General features: G+C 34.9%; 1 protein-coding gene across 4 annotated transcripts in view; it reads right to left on the reverse strand.

Annotated features, from left to right (window-relative positions):
* The window catches only part of LOC106460188 (tetraketide alpha-pyrone reductase 2-like), a 50,985-nt gene that overhangs the window by 14,897 nt on the left and 21,002 nt on the right, over positions 1-15,086 (reverse strand). For 3 of the 4 annotated variants that reach the window (XM_022386853.1, XM_022386851.1, XM_022386855.1), the window contains exons 2-5: positions 11,697-11,889; positions 5,128-5,306; positions 4,033-4,191; positions 112-197 (exon numbers count right to left, since the gene is read on the reverse strand). In XM_022386853.1, the coding sequence (XP_022242561.1) occupies positions 112-197; positions 4,033-4,191; positions 5,128-5,306; positions 11,697-11,889 (617 nt within the window). Of the gene's footprint in view, positions 1-111; positions 198-4,032; positions 4,192-5,127; positions 5,307-11,696; positions 11,890-13,058; positions 13,298-15,086 lie in introns of those variants that run through there. The other variant, XM_022386852.1, reaches the window with a different exon arrangement.

Genomic DNA, 15,086 nt, shown 5'->3' on the forward strand with positions numbered 1-15,086 from the left:
CTCAGATTGTGAGTCGAGCGCCTTATCCACCTGGCTATGCCGGGCACCATTGTATTAGTTTCCTTTTGCTCAGTTTCCAGTAAATCAATAAACAATAATACAATTACTTACCTCTAAGCTCCTGCTGGGGAAGCCACATACCAAGGGACCTAAAACCACACCTGGGTTGATAACAGAAAGTTCTAACTTCTTCTTTTCTGTAAATCATATTAAAAAAATTAAAATCAAATAAGTTTTTTTCAGCTAGTGTAAAGTGATAAATGGCTGTTACATTTCTGTGGAAAACTGATTTTTTTTGGGGGGGGGGAAAGTTCACAAACTCTTAATATTCTTTAATAGAAAAAAGTACTATTAAACTATCTAACGTCTGTTTAATCGCCTTGAAACAGTAAATTTATATATACATATATATATATATTTGTGTGTAAAAAGAGATTAGATAATCTTAATGGTATTTTTCATTGCAAAAGTGCAGCAAACTATGATATTTTAATAATGTCTTAAAATAACTGTTTTTCGTGTCTAATTTAATTTTAAAAGGTATTTGACGTTACGTCCCCTTAAATTCCCTTCTAACGCACAACACATTAGTTACCCTGCTGTTTGGGGTTTTGCGCTTGTTAAGATCTGTAATGCTCCTATACACAGAGGGTTAAGTACGTCGTAGCAAAACAATTGTGGAGCCTCAATACGTCTATTCACGCTGTATATGATCACCGTGCAACTTGACAATAGCCTTGCATCCTAGTTTTTCACTGCAAATTACTCCGTCATAAGACTTTCATGTTCAAAGCACACCCTTTAACCCTGCATGCTTTTCATAAGCCACCTAGTGTACGAGGATAATGGCTACCCAGCTCTCTTTCCAACAGAAATCCTTAAGAACTGCATCTGGTGAATTTACCGGTATGTCTTCGTACAGCATAGCATGAATACCTCATGACGACGCGGAACCCAGTTGAAGTAACTATATATTATTCTCGTTTCCAGGCGGAGCTACATCTTGGTTATTTTGCGTAGTGTTGTGTGGAACACGTGGATGACTTTTGCCACTAACCTTTGTGTTCGTAAATTCTCACCTGTTACAAGTTGCCGCATTTTACTTACCATGATTGAGGTGCGACTTATCGCAGGCCTCTTTCCGGGTGGTCCTGGTGTCCCAAGTTGTTCAATATTCATTTGTTTTCCAATACCATTAAGTACAAGGGATATCACTGTTCTGGAAATTCTAAATATCCGGTCTAAACACATTTTCATGCTCGAAGTGTATGAATATTTTGCGTCGGAAAGGACTGTTAAATATTCTTCAAAGAAAAGTGGTCAATTTTTGGAGGCTTCAAACTGTCTACGAAACGCCAAACAGTTTCAAGTGTAGATCTGAGAAATGTCGTTATATCATGAATTTATATCGGCTGTTGCTGTTACGTGATTTGCATATTCAAAATGATTTCAAAATAATATAATCAACCCTCTGTAGAACTGAAAACTATCCTAGGTTTAATTTCACTCTGTTTAGAAAAAAAAAAGAGAAACAAAAAACAGATATTTATACATACATATTTGAATTTAACGAACAAAACTTCAAACATTTCATCATTATTAAATTTGTTAAACGTGTCTTAAGCACGTTTTTGTAAGTATATGAAGTCTATACGTCACAAAATTTAATATTTGAGAATGTCAGAAGTGGACGTAATTTTCTAGGTAGATTTTGGTCATCTGTCGCCAGAATCTTCAACTGATGTTGTTGTAGATTTTTGTTGTTGAGGTTTGGATGTTAATTTTTCACTTAATTGTCAAAATAATTTCTTGCTATTTAACCAGACTTCTGTTACCTTTGCAACCATATAAGAATATCAAAGAGACTCTTCAAAGATACCTCAAACAGGACCTTTGTGTATATATATATATATATATTAAAGTGTTTCGTTATGGAAACCTATAGTAATTATTAGGAATGCACGGGTACTCGGCAAGATATTCGACCCCGGCGGGTATTGGGCTACCCGATAATACTCTGCTCCGTGTCGAAGTTAGGCATCTAAGCCCGAATCTTTGTGACAACTAACACGGTACTGAATATTACAGTCAATAATTGGTTTAGTTAAAAAAAAAAAAAAAAGACAACGTGCTCCAAGCAACAAAAACTGACGGCCCACTGAACGTTGGGGATTCGGAGAACAATAGGGGTTAATAACAGGCATGGCTTGACAAGTGGATTTCTGGGGAGGGTGGGTTTTTGAAAACAATGGGGGTTAGAGTTTGAGAAGTTGGGGCTAGGCATTGAAAGTTGAAAGTAAAACTTGAATGTTCTGTTGGTGACTATTCGGTTAAGTGTAATAAACGTAAATTTTGTTTTTGTTTCTAATTTGTGTGTATGTTGTTTTTTTGGGAGGGGGCAAGGGGAGAAACCGGTCCCGGTTGACACCCGGCCCTGGCCGAAGCTTAATGATCGGGTACCCAGACCCGGTATTCGGCCAAATTTTACTACCCGTGCATCCTTAGTAATTATACGTTAAAAAGAAAAGTTCTCTCGAAACCGAGGATAGGCGTACACATGTTTCTGTCATGTAAAACAATAACTGAGGTGGTTTTCCGTTTCTTTCTTCAATGGGTGTAGTTTATTGTTCGATATACACCCGGGTCAATAAACAAAGAGAGAGCGTATTGCTTTAGCAACGGGACTTCCGGTATAATTATATTTTAATTTGTTTTATTATAGAAACTTGAAGTAATTAATTATACGCTACAGTGTTGTATCATAAAAAAATACAGTAATTAATTATTCGTTAGAGTGTTGTATTGTACAAAAATACAACAATTAATTATTCGTTAGAGTGTTGTATTGTACAAAAATACAACAATTAATTATTCATTAGAGTGTTGTATGGTAAAAAATACAACAATTAATTATACGTTAGTGTTGTATTGTAAAAAATACAGTAATTAATTATATGTTAGTGTTGTATTGTAAAAAATACAGTAATTAATTATATGTTAGTGTTGTATTGTAAAAAATACAGTAATTAATTATATGTTAGTGTTGTATTGTAAAAAATACAGTAATTAATTATATGTTAGTGTTGTATTGTAAAAAATACAGTAATTAATTATATGTTAGAGTGTTGTATTGCAAAAAATACAGTAATTAATTATATGTTAGAGTGTTGTATTGTGAAAAAATACAGTAATTAATTATATGTTAGAGTGTTGTATTGTGAAAAAATACACTAATTAATTATACGTTAGAGTGTTGTATTATAGAAACTTACATGAATTATAAGTTATGGCGTTTTGTTAAAAAGGCTTAATGCAATTATACGTTTCAATGTTTCATTATAGACATGCACAGTATTTACACGCTAGTATTTTTTGTTATAATGACACATTATAATTATTTGCTAGTTTTATTTGTCGTAAGAAAATGCAACGAATATGGAGTGTGTATGTTTTTTTATCAGAAAAAGGTTCATATGAAGGTTCTTGAGAGCTATTGCTTGCAACCCATGAACGCATTTTGTTGGTACTGTTTCGCGAACGAACAAGATCTAAAATGTTTTGAAAGACGTTAGATATTATAATGTAGACATATATCTAGTTACTACATCATATTGTTTGACGTTAGATATTATAATGTAGACGTATCTCTAGTTACTACATCATATTGTTTGACGTTAGATATTATAATGCAAACGTATCTCTAGTTACTACATCATATTGTTTGACGTTAGATATTATAATGTAGACGTATATCTAGTTACTACATCATATTGTTTGACGTTAGATATTATAATGTAGACGTATCTCTAGTTACTACATCATATTCTTATCACAGCTGTGATTTAATCTTTTTTTAAACGATTAAATTCTATGAAAACTTTTAAAATGAAAAAAAAAAGAATGTTTCAGTTAAATAAAAAAAATGTTATTCACCTTTCAGTATCCTAAAATAAATATATTGTCATAAATATTTTCCCCTTTCAAATTACGATATTTTACAACTTGCACAAGTCATAATACAGTTTATCTGACCTGGTAATTCTCTAATGAAATCCCATGCTGCCCTCTCTACAAGTGTGATGGTTTGGGCACCAATGTCGAGACCCGGTGAATCGACGTGGCTCCAGTCTGATTCATTGTATATTTTTTTCTTCTCTTCATCCATAAATGCTGATTCTGAGGAACTATGATCTGTAATGAGTTAATTAACAAAGTTACTTTAAGGTTCGGCTAAGTATTTAACATTTAATCCCATATTTCATGAACTCGTGTCGCAGTATTGGCATCGTGATGCTTGTTGAAATGTGATATTCTGAATAAAAAATATCCTTAGATGCTTATTTAGGATTATAGCATGGAAACAAAACGTTTCTATAGGTTTGCAGCCACTGTCGTAAGGTTTGGCATAGCTGGAAGAAAGTCAAAACCTTATTTTAAAAAATCAATAAACGTAGACTATAGTATTCTTATAAAATCATTTCTTCTTTATAAATAACGCATTATTCAAAATGATTTTTGTTTCATTATATTTTGGTGTCTGAGATTTGTCCGCAAAATATCATTTCATATGGCTCATTGAAACATTTTAACTCAAAATTTGATATTCTGGAACTCATTTACTATAAAAATCATTCAACGAACCACATAAACTTTTATTTGTATTTTTGTTTCAATGACAATCTCAGACGAGAACAGAAAAAAATATATATAATTCAGTAGACTCGGAGATTACTGGCTATATAATTCAGTAGACTCGGAGATTACTGGCTATATTATTCAGTAGACTCGGAGATTACTGGCTATATTATTCAGTAGAATCGGAGATTACTGGCTATATAATTCAGTAGACTCGGAGATTACTGGCTATATTATTCAGTAGACTCGGAGATTACTGGCTATATTATTCAGTAGACTCGGAGATTATTGGCTATATAATTCAGTAAATGCGGAGATTACTGGCTATATAATTCAGTAGACACGGAGATTACTGGCTATATTATTCAGTAGACGCGGAGATTACTGGCTACATAATTCAGTAGACTCGGAGATTACTGGCTATATAATTCAGTAAATGCGGAGATTAATGGAACACAAAACACAAAGGATTAACACAAACAGTTTTCCTACCGTGAACGGCACTGATTGAGCTAGTTAATACGACTCTTTTCACACCACCATCGTCTGCGCATGCCCGGAGAATCCGTTTTACACACTGCACATTGAGCTTGGGTGAATCGTTGTTGAGGGATGCAGACCCAGGAACGTTGGATGCGTCATGGATAACGTACCTGCAACCTTTTACTGCTCTAGATAATAATAACAACAATAAAAGATATTGTTAATTGCAACTAATGTTAAGGTGATTAAATGTTAAGCTTAAATAATATTTTTTAATTTATTGGACTTAATTTTAAAGGTGCTTTGTTAGATGTTCTTCTAATAATAATACTTCATTAAAAACAAGTGAAATCTCGGTGTGAAATACAGTTTTCTTCAATACAATTAGATAAGAAATTTGTAGAATGTATCTGTGAATATTTGTGTGTGTTTGCGAATATCCCTGTTTGCTTATTTGAAGGTTTTCCTCAATTAAATCATGTTGCGTATTTTTTACAGACCAAACAGAAGGCTAAAGTAGTGCGAATAACAACTAGCTGGAAGTATGCTAATAGTTTTCTTCAGTTAAATCATGCCGTGTATTTTTAACGGACCAAACAGAAGGTTAAAGTAGTGCAAATTAGAACCAAATTGATGTATGCTAACGGTTTTCCTCAATTAAATCATGTTGCGTATTTTTAACGGACCATACAGAAAGTTAAAGTAGTGGAAATTAGAACCAGATTGATGTATGCTAACGGTTTTCCTCAATTAAATCATGTTGCGTATTTTTTACAGACCAAACAGAAGGCTAAAGTAGTGCGAATAACAACTAGCTGGAAGTATGCTAATAGTTTTCTTCAATTAAATCATGCTATGTATTTTTTAACGGACCAAACAGAAGGTTAAAGTAGTGCGAATTACAACTAGCTTGAAGTATGCTAACGGTTTTCCTCAATTAAATCATGTTATGTATTTTTTAACGGACCAAACAGAAGGTTAAAGTAGTGTGAATTACAAACATCCTGATGTATGCTGTACAATTATCACGTCTGAGAAAGAAGAGTCGAGCATTCATTATTTTCATATAATGAATTGGTTTCGAAATATTTTTAAGCAACTTGGAATTGCAATTTTTCATTCGAGTAGCATCTGATGCGCACGTGAACTAAAGATCAAGTCAGGGATTTAGGTATAGTTCTTTCTAATTTTTAACTACTGACCAGAAGGAAGACAGGCAGCTAGATCTCTCTCCGCCGCTAAGGATTTGGCTGACTTTTAGCACCAAGTAACGAGAGTAATACGACTTTTATAACGAAAAGTGTTCAGTGGTTTCACGTCTCGAACCCTGAACCCTTCAATTTGCAATCCAACACAGTAACATTTAGGCCACGCCCAGCCATTTTACAAAGCTACATGAATTCCATTGGGTTACCTTAATACTCAGTGTTTCCTCCTACTTTAACTTTTTCTTCTTATCTTATTAAGCTCTCACTATTTGATACTATAGTCTCAACCAAACATTTTATAGACGTTGCACATCGGAGAAGATGAAGAAATATTATTGTGTTACATGATGAATTAAGTACAACGTTAATTGTGTAAAGTTGAGGTCTAAGCCTCATATTATCGAACTCCAAGTCGTCATCATACTTTCCAGGCAAACTACTTCAAACTACGAAACAGCGTTTGATTGCCAACCATAAGTACTGATTACAGTGACTTCAAATCTGATCGATCTTCATAGTTGTTTTTAGGATTTTTGTGCACTTAAGATTTATTCAAGTATAGCCCAATGGTATAGAATCAGATATATTTATGTGTCGCGAGTTCTGCACCATGCTTGTTTTTCATTAAGAGTGATAAAAGAAGTCCATCTTTCAGAAATGCTGAAGTTATATGTTATCCTTAAACAGAGGGGTTTATAAACATCATTCTTACCATTACAGATACATGCATTCCGGTTTTTGTTTCCATAGAAATCCCACATAACAGAATATATCTTCAACGGCAGGAGCTGAAGAGATAAGACTGTTTTATCAGCCTGTTCACTTACTTTCAATAGTCTTTGAAGAAAATGCTTCTTTGGTAAGAGACTGCTATGCAAACACATGGCTACGAACAGATGAAACAACAACAACACAAGACAGAGCCAGATCTATCAAACATGTTTATCTGTTACATTGTGTATTTCAGTCTGGTATACTCCTCACTGATAACAACTAGTTAACACCGCCAAATCTTGGGATACTCTTTGTGTTTAGTTTTGTTTTCTAACAATTTAGTTACAGTACTTTATTGTCACCTTAGAGACCTCTATAATTCGATCGCCAAGGTATGTAAATGAATTGCCATGTTATTGTGTGATCAATATGCATGTAGGACAAAGTGTCTAGGTCAAAAGTATTAACTCTATTATGGAGGGGTTTGCAGTACTAGCTCTATCATGGAGAGGATAGGCCCTATCATGGAGGTGTTAGAAGTATTAGCTCTATCGGGGTGGAGTTAGGAGTACTAGCTCTATCAGGGTGGGGCTAGGAGTACTAGCTCTACCAGGGTGGGGTTAGGAGTACTAGCTCTACCAGGGTGGGGTTAGGAGTACTAGCTCTATCAGGGTGGGGCTAGGAGTACTAGCTCTATCCAGGGTGGGGTTAGGAGTACTAGCTCTACCAGGGTGGGTTAGGAGTACTAGCTTCTCCTCTGTAGTCTATCACTTCAAAATTAGGGACGGTCACCGCGGATATTCTCCGAAATTCAACAAAATAAACAGAAACAAAGTATGGTTAGTGTAGCGTGGTTCTTCGTTGATCATTACGTTTAAGCGCATTCAATACAAAAGTTTTCAAAGCCTCTAAGCTTAGTTTACAACCTAATATGAATTAATGATGTTACAAGTCTGGGTAGTTTGCCAATTCCGTTTTATGGCCTACACCGTACTGCTGGGCGCTATAGGTTAAGCAGCAAATTTACGATCTTGGCTATCACAATGACTGGACATTATAATATGACTTTACGCACATGTGCAAAATAGAGTGATCACTTGACGTGGTCGGTGATAACTAAAGCCATCCACATCAAAGCAACATACAACCATAAGTTACTTGTCGTCTGTGAAATTATGGGTACGAACAAGGGCCTCGTTTGACTTTAAAGTAGTCCTTTAGTCGAAAAATTTATTTTACCAAAGATCGTTTCTAATTCACAGACATTTGTCATCACAGCAGTAGGAAGGAAACCCGATCAGCCGCTAGGAAAACCTGAACCGCTGCTGACAAGCCGAGAGTAAAAAAACCGGCTGATAAATACCTTCATCAATGTTTAGCATTCGGTCATTTTTAACCGTACCATGCCAGGAACATTAAAAATATAGCAGCCCAAAACAAATCGGTAAACTGCTTATCTAGGATACGAACAAAAGTGTTGTTTAAAACATAAATTGTGGACAATGAATAAATATAAACACGTGGCGCGCTCTAACGAACTACATTTTCTCTTTTCTGAACTGACGGTGAAAATCCTATGATACGTAACACCATCTGTGTTGTTCAGGGTTGTCAGCTGTTCATTTGAATGGACAGATTCTTCAAAACTGTCTTGAAAGTGCCAGTCCATGAAACATTTTCTTTTGTCCATTAACCTAATATCTGTTTCCTTTAACTCTTTGTCCATTATCCTAATATATATTTCCTTTAAATCTTTGTCCATTGCGAATTTTACAGTCTTTTGTTTTTTCATTTATGGCTTTATATCAATGTCATATGTGCCAACTTTAGTAATTTTTTTAAGTGTCATAGAACATCTCTGACCCAGAGATTTCAATACCCCTGGTGGGCAGAGCACATAGAGCCCCTTGTTTAGCTTTGTGCTTAACTTCAAACAAACATGAAAGAATGAACAAGGTGTAATGACAAGAGACTCTACTTCATTTCCACTTCATATCATTAGGGAACCTTGCTTTCTGGTTCAGATAAGTCCTCTGGCACTTTTGGTCACAATAAAAAAAATGGAACCTTGATCTCTAGTTCAGATAAGTCTTCTGGCACTTTTGGTCACAATAAAGAAAATGGAACCTTGATCTCTGGTTCAGATAAGTCCTCTGGCACTTTTAGTCACAATAAAGAAAATTGAACCTTTCTTTCTGGTTCAGGTAAGTTCTCTGGCACTTTTGGTCACCATAGAGAAAATGAAACCTTGCTTTCTGGTTCAAATAAGTCCTCTGGCACTTTTGATCACAATAGAGAAAATGAAAATTTGCTTTCTGGTTTTGATAAGTCCTCTGGCACTTTTGGTCACCACAGAGAAAATGGAACCTTGATCTCTGGTTCAGATAAGTCCTCTGGCACTTTTGGTCACCACAGAGAAAATGGAACCTTAACCCAGTTTCTAGCGTTGGAAATTCGCAGACATATCAGATGATCTTTTATACGCTTTTTTAAACAACGCGTGGGTGATCTCAAATTAACCCCATCCACATTGAGATCAAATACATCGATAAGCAACGTAAGTTTCGATCAATAATGCCACAGAAATGCCGATGAAACAAACTTGGTATAGTATGTATAGTTTCAACAACGAACAATATCTAAGAATACAAAATATTCTGGTGGTCAATAAACTAAAATCAATTTTGAACTCATCAGCAAAAAACATTTTTGGACAATAAATTAATTGAAATATCACTGGTATTGCTTTGTAAATGTGAAGCGTGATTAACAAAACACGTTTTATGCTGTCTTGATACTATTAATCACGAGTGTCACATCCATTTTGTATAACACTACCTGATAGTCTCTGAAATGAAACTAAAAGGTTTTGTTGTAGAATATTCATACTTTATGATGTATGGAAGTTATCCCCGTAGATAAATATGTTTGGGCTTAGCACTTGAATCATAGTTACATATCAACTACGATGATTGTTTGTTTGTTTGTTTTTACTTATGCACAAAGCTACACAAGGGCTATCTGTGCTCTGCCCACCACGAGTATCGAAACCCGGTTTCTAGCGTTGTAAGTCCGCAGACATACCGCTGTGCCACTGGGGGGCCAACTACGATGAAAAAATAAGTAAGTAAATTATAAAATAAATATAACAGTATCAACCTTCGAGAATTATTTGTTTTGATGATTTAAGAGCCCTAAACCCTTATCACAACTCGAGAATATAGCTTTAGTAAACCCTGATCACAACTAGAGAATATAACTTTAGTAAACCCCTCATCACAACTCGAGAATATAGCTTGAGTAAACCCTGATAAACAACTCGAGAATACAGCTTTAGTAAACCCTGATCACAACTTGAGAATACAGCTTTCGTAAACTCTGATCACAACTCGAAAATATAACTTTAGTAAGCCCTTATCCCAACTCGAGAATATAGCTTTAGTAAACCCTGATCACAACTCGAGAATACAGCTTTAGTAAACCCTGATCACAACTCGAGAATACAGCTTTCGTAAACCCTGATCACAACTCGAAAATATAACTTTAGTAAACCCTGATCACAACTCGAGAATGTAGCTTGAGTAAACCCTGATCACAACTTGAGAATACAGCTTTAGTTTCTTCTTGTTTGAGCTGAGCTTTTTGGTCAACTTTATGGACTATGCAATATTTCACCTCCATTGTTTGTTTTTTTCTGCTTCCTTCAATTGATTCATTTCTCTTGCTTTAGAAACAACTTATTAGATCATTAATGTTTCTTCTTTGACATCGTTATACTGTTCTTGGCACGTTGTAATCTGAAGTTCACGAACGCTTTTGGTGGATGAAAAGTACAAGCTAATAATACCCTAAAGCTTACAATTCATAGCTAGTTACTTGACAAATAACTCTTGGATATTTAGGCTTTGAATTGAGAAATGTTCATTAGAAGGTAGTGGCAGTGCCATATGCATAAATTTGGTTTAAATTTTCAAATAGCGAAAAAATAATCAAAATGTTCAAAGAAATTATGTATATCATCATAACAAAAATTTAATCTGTAATATTGGAGAGAAATGCTATTTATATAAAAAAACAAGGTATACTTTACTGTGAAGATACATATAATGACCTACTTTGTAAATGACAACAAATTATGTTCTGCAAAAACAGCATATGATAGTTTAACTTCTTTCATAACATTAATTTCAACTTAGATGTCTAGAAGTGAGGAATTTACAACTGTTGTTGTTGTTGGAACATGCGATATAAATAACTCATTAAGTGTGTACTGAAAAAAACATCCGATACCAAAACATTTTACCAACGCATCATTAAGTAGAACTCGTTTAAAAAGTTCGTTATTTCTAATCTGTTTTACAAAAAGGAAAACAAAAATCAAGTACAGATACGTCTCTTTTAATTTTGGATGTTATTTTTTTTATATATATAATCCTTTGTACAGTTCGTCGACAGAGGGCGCTTAGAATAAAAGTGATACAGTAAGTAATGCTTCTATATCATTGAAATAGTTTTACGGGTAACGAGGAATTGGTCAAACATTTATTCTTAAGAGTACAGATGATAACTTATTTAATTTCAAACAACCTGTTACCCGAAACTGGTTTTCTTCCACAACTTCTAGACTGAGGCAATTTTTAGCCACAGTAAACTTACCTATCCCAACCTTGGTCTTGAAATAGGCCTATTTCCACAACTTCCAGAATAGATTTGCTTTCGGAACACAAGGTACGAAGTTGGCTTTCTTCTTGTGAGTTTGTAACAGTTGCCCGAACCCGATAACCTTTCTCCAGTAGTAATGTAATCACATGGCTTGCTATGAATCCAACTCCTTCAGTCACAAGAACCGCTGTTCAGAAAAATACCATATGATTGAGTTAATTTTCAATTATAAAAATATTTGAGAAATTGATATTTCAACTTCGAACTTAGTAAACTTTAATTTCGCACAAAGGTACACGAGGGCTATCTGCGTTAGTCATCCCTAATTTAACAGTGATAACTAGTGGGAAAGCAGCTAGTCAACACCACCCACCACCACCATTTACCAACAACTAGTAGGATTGACCGTCACATTATAACCCTCACGGCTGAAAGGGCGAGCAGGTTTGGTGTGACGGGGATCGAACCGTGACCCTCAGACTGCGAATCAAGCACGCTAACCGCCATGCCAGACTTCGAACTTCATAAATCGCACGGTTCTTTTTACATGTATCTAATTACACTATTTAGTTTTTAAAGTAGAGAACGTTTAGTTTGATCTCCAATTTGTAAACAGTCGCCATAATGGTATTTAAATTATGAACGCGAATTCATGACCACAGTCATGTGATGCCGAAATTTTAAGAGATGTGACTATGTAATTATTCCTGTTTCAAAAGTTATGACACTAGCATGGGCAGCTAATAAATGTAACATACTTAGGATAATTTGTTTTACAAGTTGAGGCACCAGTCCTACGTCCGATTGAATGTAGCGCTGGAACTAATATATATATATAAATTACATCAAGTATTTGTATTATATGCATAATTTATTTCACACATAATTTGCTTTACAACTATTTTATTTTACACCCACGTTATTCTATTTTACAGAAATAGTGTTACAGTTACTTTATCACTTTTACTAAGCCCTCACTACAGCCTCAGTGTTTGTTGATACTATGATTGCTTCTTGATAGACTACATTAGGAGTTTTTACTCCGTCCTGGGCCAAAATAAAGAGATTTCTAGGTGTTTCTACTCTTTAACACCCAACACAGAATAGACCATGTAGCCAGATGCAGCCCTGCCACTTTAAAGGTCTGTGCTTTTGTTGCCCGTTTTGCTTGAGTCAATGAACCTTGACCGTGTATGATTAACGCCGTATAGTGATAACACCGTATGGATAACACAGTCATAAAAACTCACTATAGGTTAATATCTACACTAATACATTTATGATTTTTTTGATTTTTGGTTAACAAATGTTCACATTTCTAAACCAAAAGAAGGAGAGGAAAAAAACAACACTTACTAACTTTCATAGACCACAGTAGTATTAGTAGGAAAACTGCGATCTGCTTGTGGTTCTTTATGTTCAGAAAATGTAAAGTTAAACAGTTGTTGTCCAGTTCTTCAGCTAAACTTAGCTTTTGTTACAACCTCCAAATTTATGTAAATTGCAATATAGGACATTTTATCACAGCTGAGAAGTTCAACTTTGAACAGTATAGCTTTCAATTCAGCTAGGTCAGTAATGTAGCTTTCAAACTTCAGTTCAGAGTTATCCACGAGCTATTAAGGATACTCTCCCCGAAAGCAAAGAGTAAAAGCTACGTGCTCATAATTCATCCTATTTTTTGTTAGTGTAAAACGCTAACAGCTGGGATTGCTTGCCACGTGTCTAATGTTCGTAAGTTTTGAAATTCAGCCTACAATCTGCAGCTGGCAGCGTAGTTTTACTCAGGCGTTATTAATTTAACGCAGCAGCCAGTTCGAAGACCTTAGCACGTAACTAAAACGAATTTGAGCGTGATGAGATAATTATCATAGTGTATTGCTGAAGCTTCAAAGCAACACTGCTTGGATATGGCAGCTCTAATAGGAGAAGCGAAAACTAAATCAATATCACAGCTCTAATTTATTCCAGCGTTAATTGAAGAGGCGAAGAAAACATTATTTTTTTACGCACATCAGTACTTTTTTAGATTCAGTAGTCTTGGAACAAATTCATAATTACAGTAATAAATCAAAAGGCTTGTTTTGAATTGCGCGCAAAGCTACACGAGGGCTATCTGCGCTAGCCGTTCCTAATTTAGCAGTGTGAGACTAGAGGGAAAGCAGCTAGTCATGACCACCCACCGCCAACTCTTGGACTACTCTTGTACCAACGAATAGTGGGATTGACCGTGACATTATAACGCCCCACGGCTGAAAGGGCGAGCATGTTTGGTGGGCTAGTCCACAAATTACGCTGGTAACATAGAAAGAACAGAACCTAGAAGTAAACAAGTGCTTGTTAAGTGTTTTACACGACCACTATTTCGAAGTAACTGGCAAAATAAAACGAAAATCAAAATGCGCAAGACTGATAATTATCACAGTTACTTGAGTGTGATGAAATAATTGTTATTAGATACTTCAAAACAAAACATCTACGGTTGTAACAAAGAAACTCACAAATTCAATTAAGATACCAACTGTACCTAAATTTACTATATACTCGTGTCTTCCTTATACTGGAAAACATCTACATATTTGGTTAGAGTAGATTCATAGATCTATATTTAAAAGAACTGGTAGCACAAGATATGATATAATATTCTGTAGCGTGTGTAAAATAGCAAAGTTATTCGAAGAGCTAGAACAAACTTATTCTGTAGCGTGTGTAAAATAGCAAAGTTATTCGAAGAGCTAGAACGAGCTTAGAACTTGAGGAGAAGCGAAAGCGTCAAATTCCGTTGGCTTAGCAACCAGTAATCAGAAATAGTGAGAATGAGAAACAACCATAGATTCTAAAGTGTCAAATGGCTGCTACACTTAAAACTCGTTTTAAACCAACAGAATCGGGGGGTTTTCTTCTCCCCAAATTGTAAGCTCGTTTTTAATAACTTTGATATCTCACCATTATTTATTCTTTCTGGAAGAGGGATTTTTCACAGCTCAAATCCGCTTATGAGAGAGTCATAAAAATACAATTCCTTATATATATTTTTAAAATGGGTCATGATAAAGTCTCGATTAAGAATTAAGGAAAATTTGAAACTCTTAATAAAATAATGTTGGCAAGAAAATGTTTTCTTTCCAAATGTTACGTCTCTGGTCGTTTGTTAATTTCCCGTAAAAATTCCTTACAAAAAACTTCAGCGATACAAGTCCTTTCTTAAATAAAACTAGTTTATTCTTTCTCAATACAATTTTGCAATACACTTAATATCCACAGTAACATTCACTTAAACACACGCTAGAATGCACAACGATTCACGAACTTTACTTAAGGCTTGACTCGATTATCTGTCTCTATATCTCTCTGTTTGCAATTATTCTCTCTCGTCACTTCTTG

This window comes from Limulus polyphemus, unplaced genomic scaffold (assembly GCF_000517525.1).
Source record: "Limulus polyphemus unplaced genomic scaffold, Limulus_polyphemus-2.1.2 Scaffold726, whole genome shotgun sequence".
Classification (NCBI taxonomy): Eukaryota; Metazoa; Arthropoda; class Merostomata; order Xiphosura; family Limulidae; genus Limulus; species Limulus polyphemus.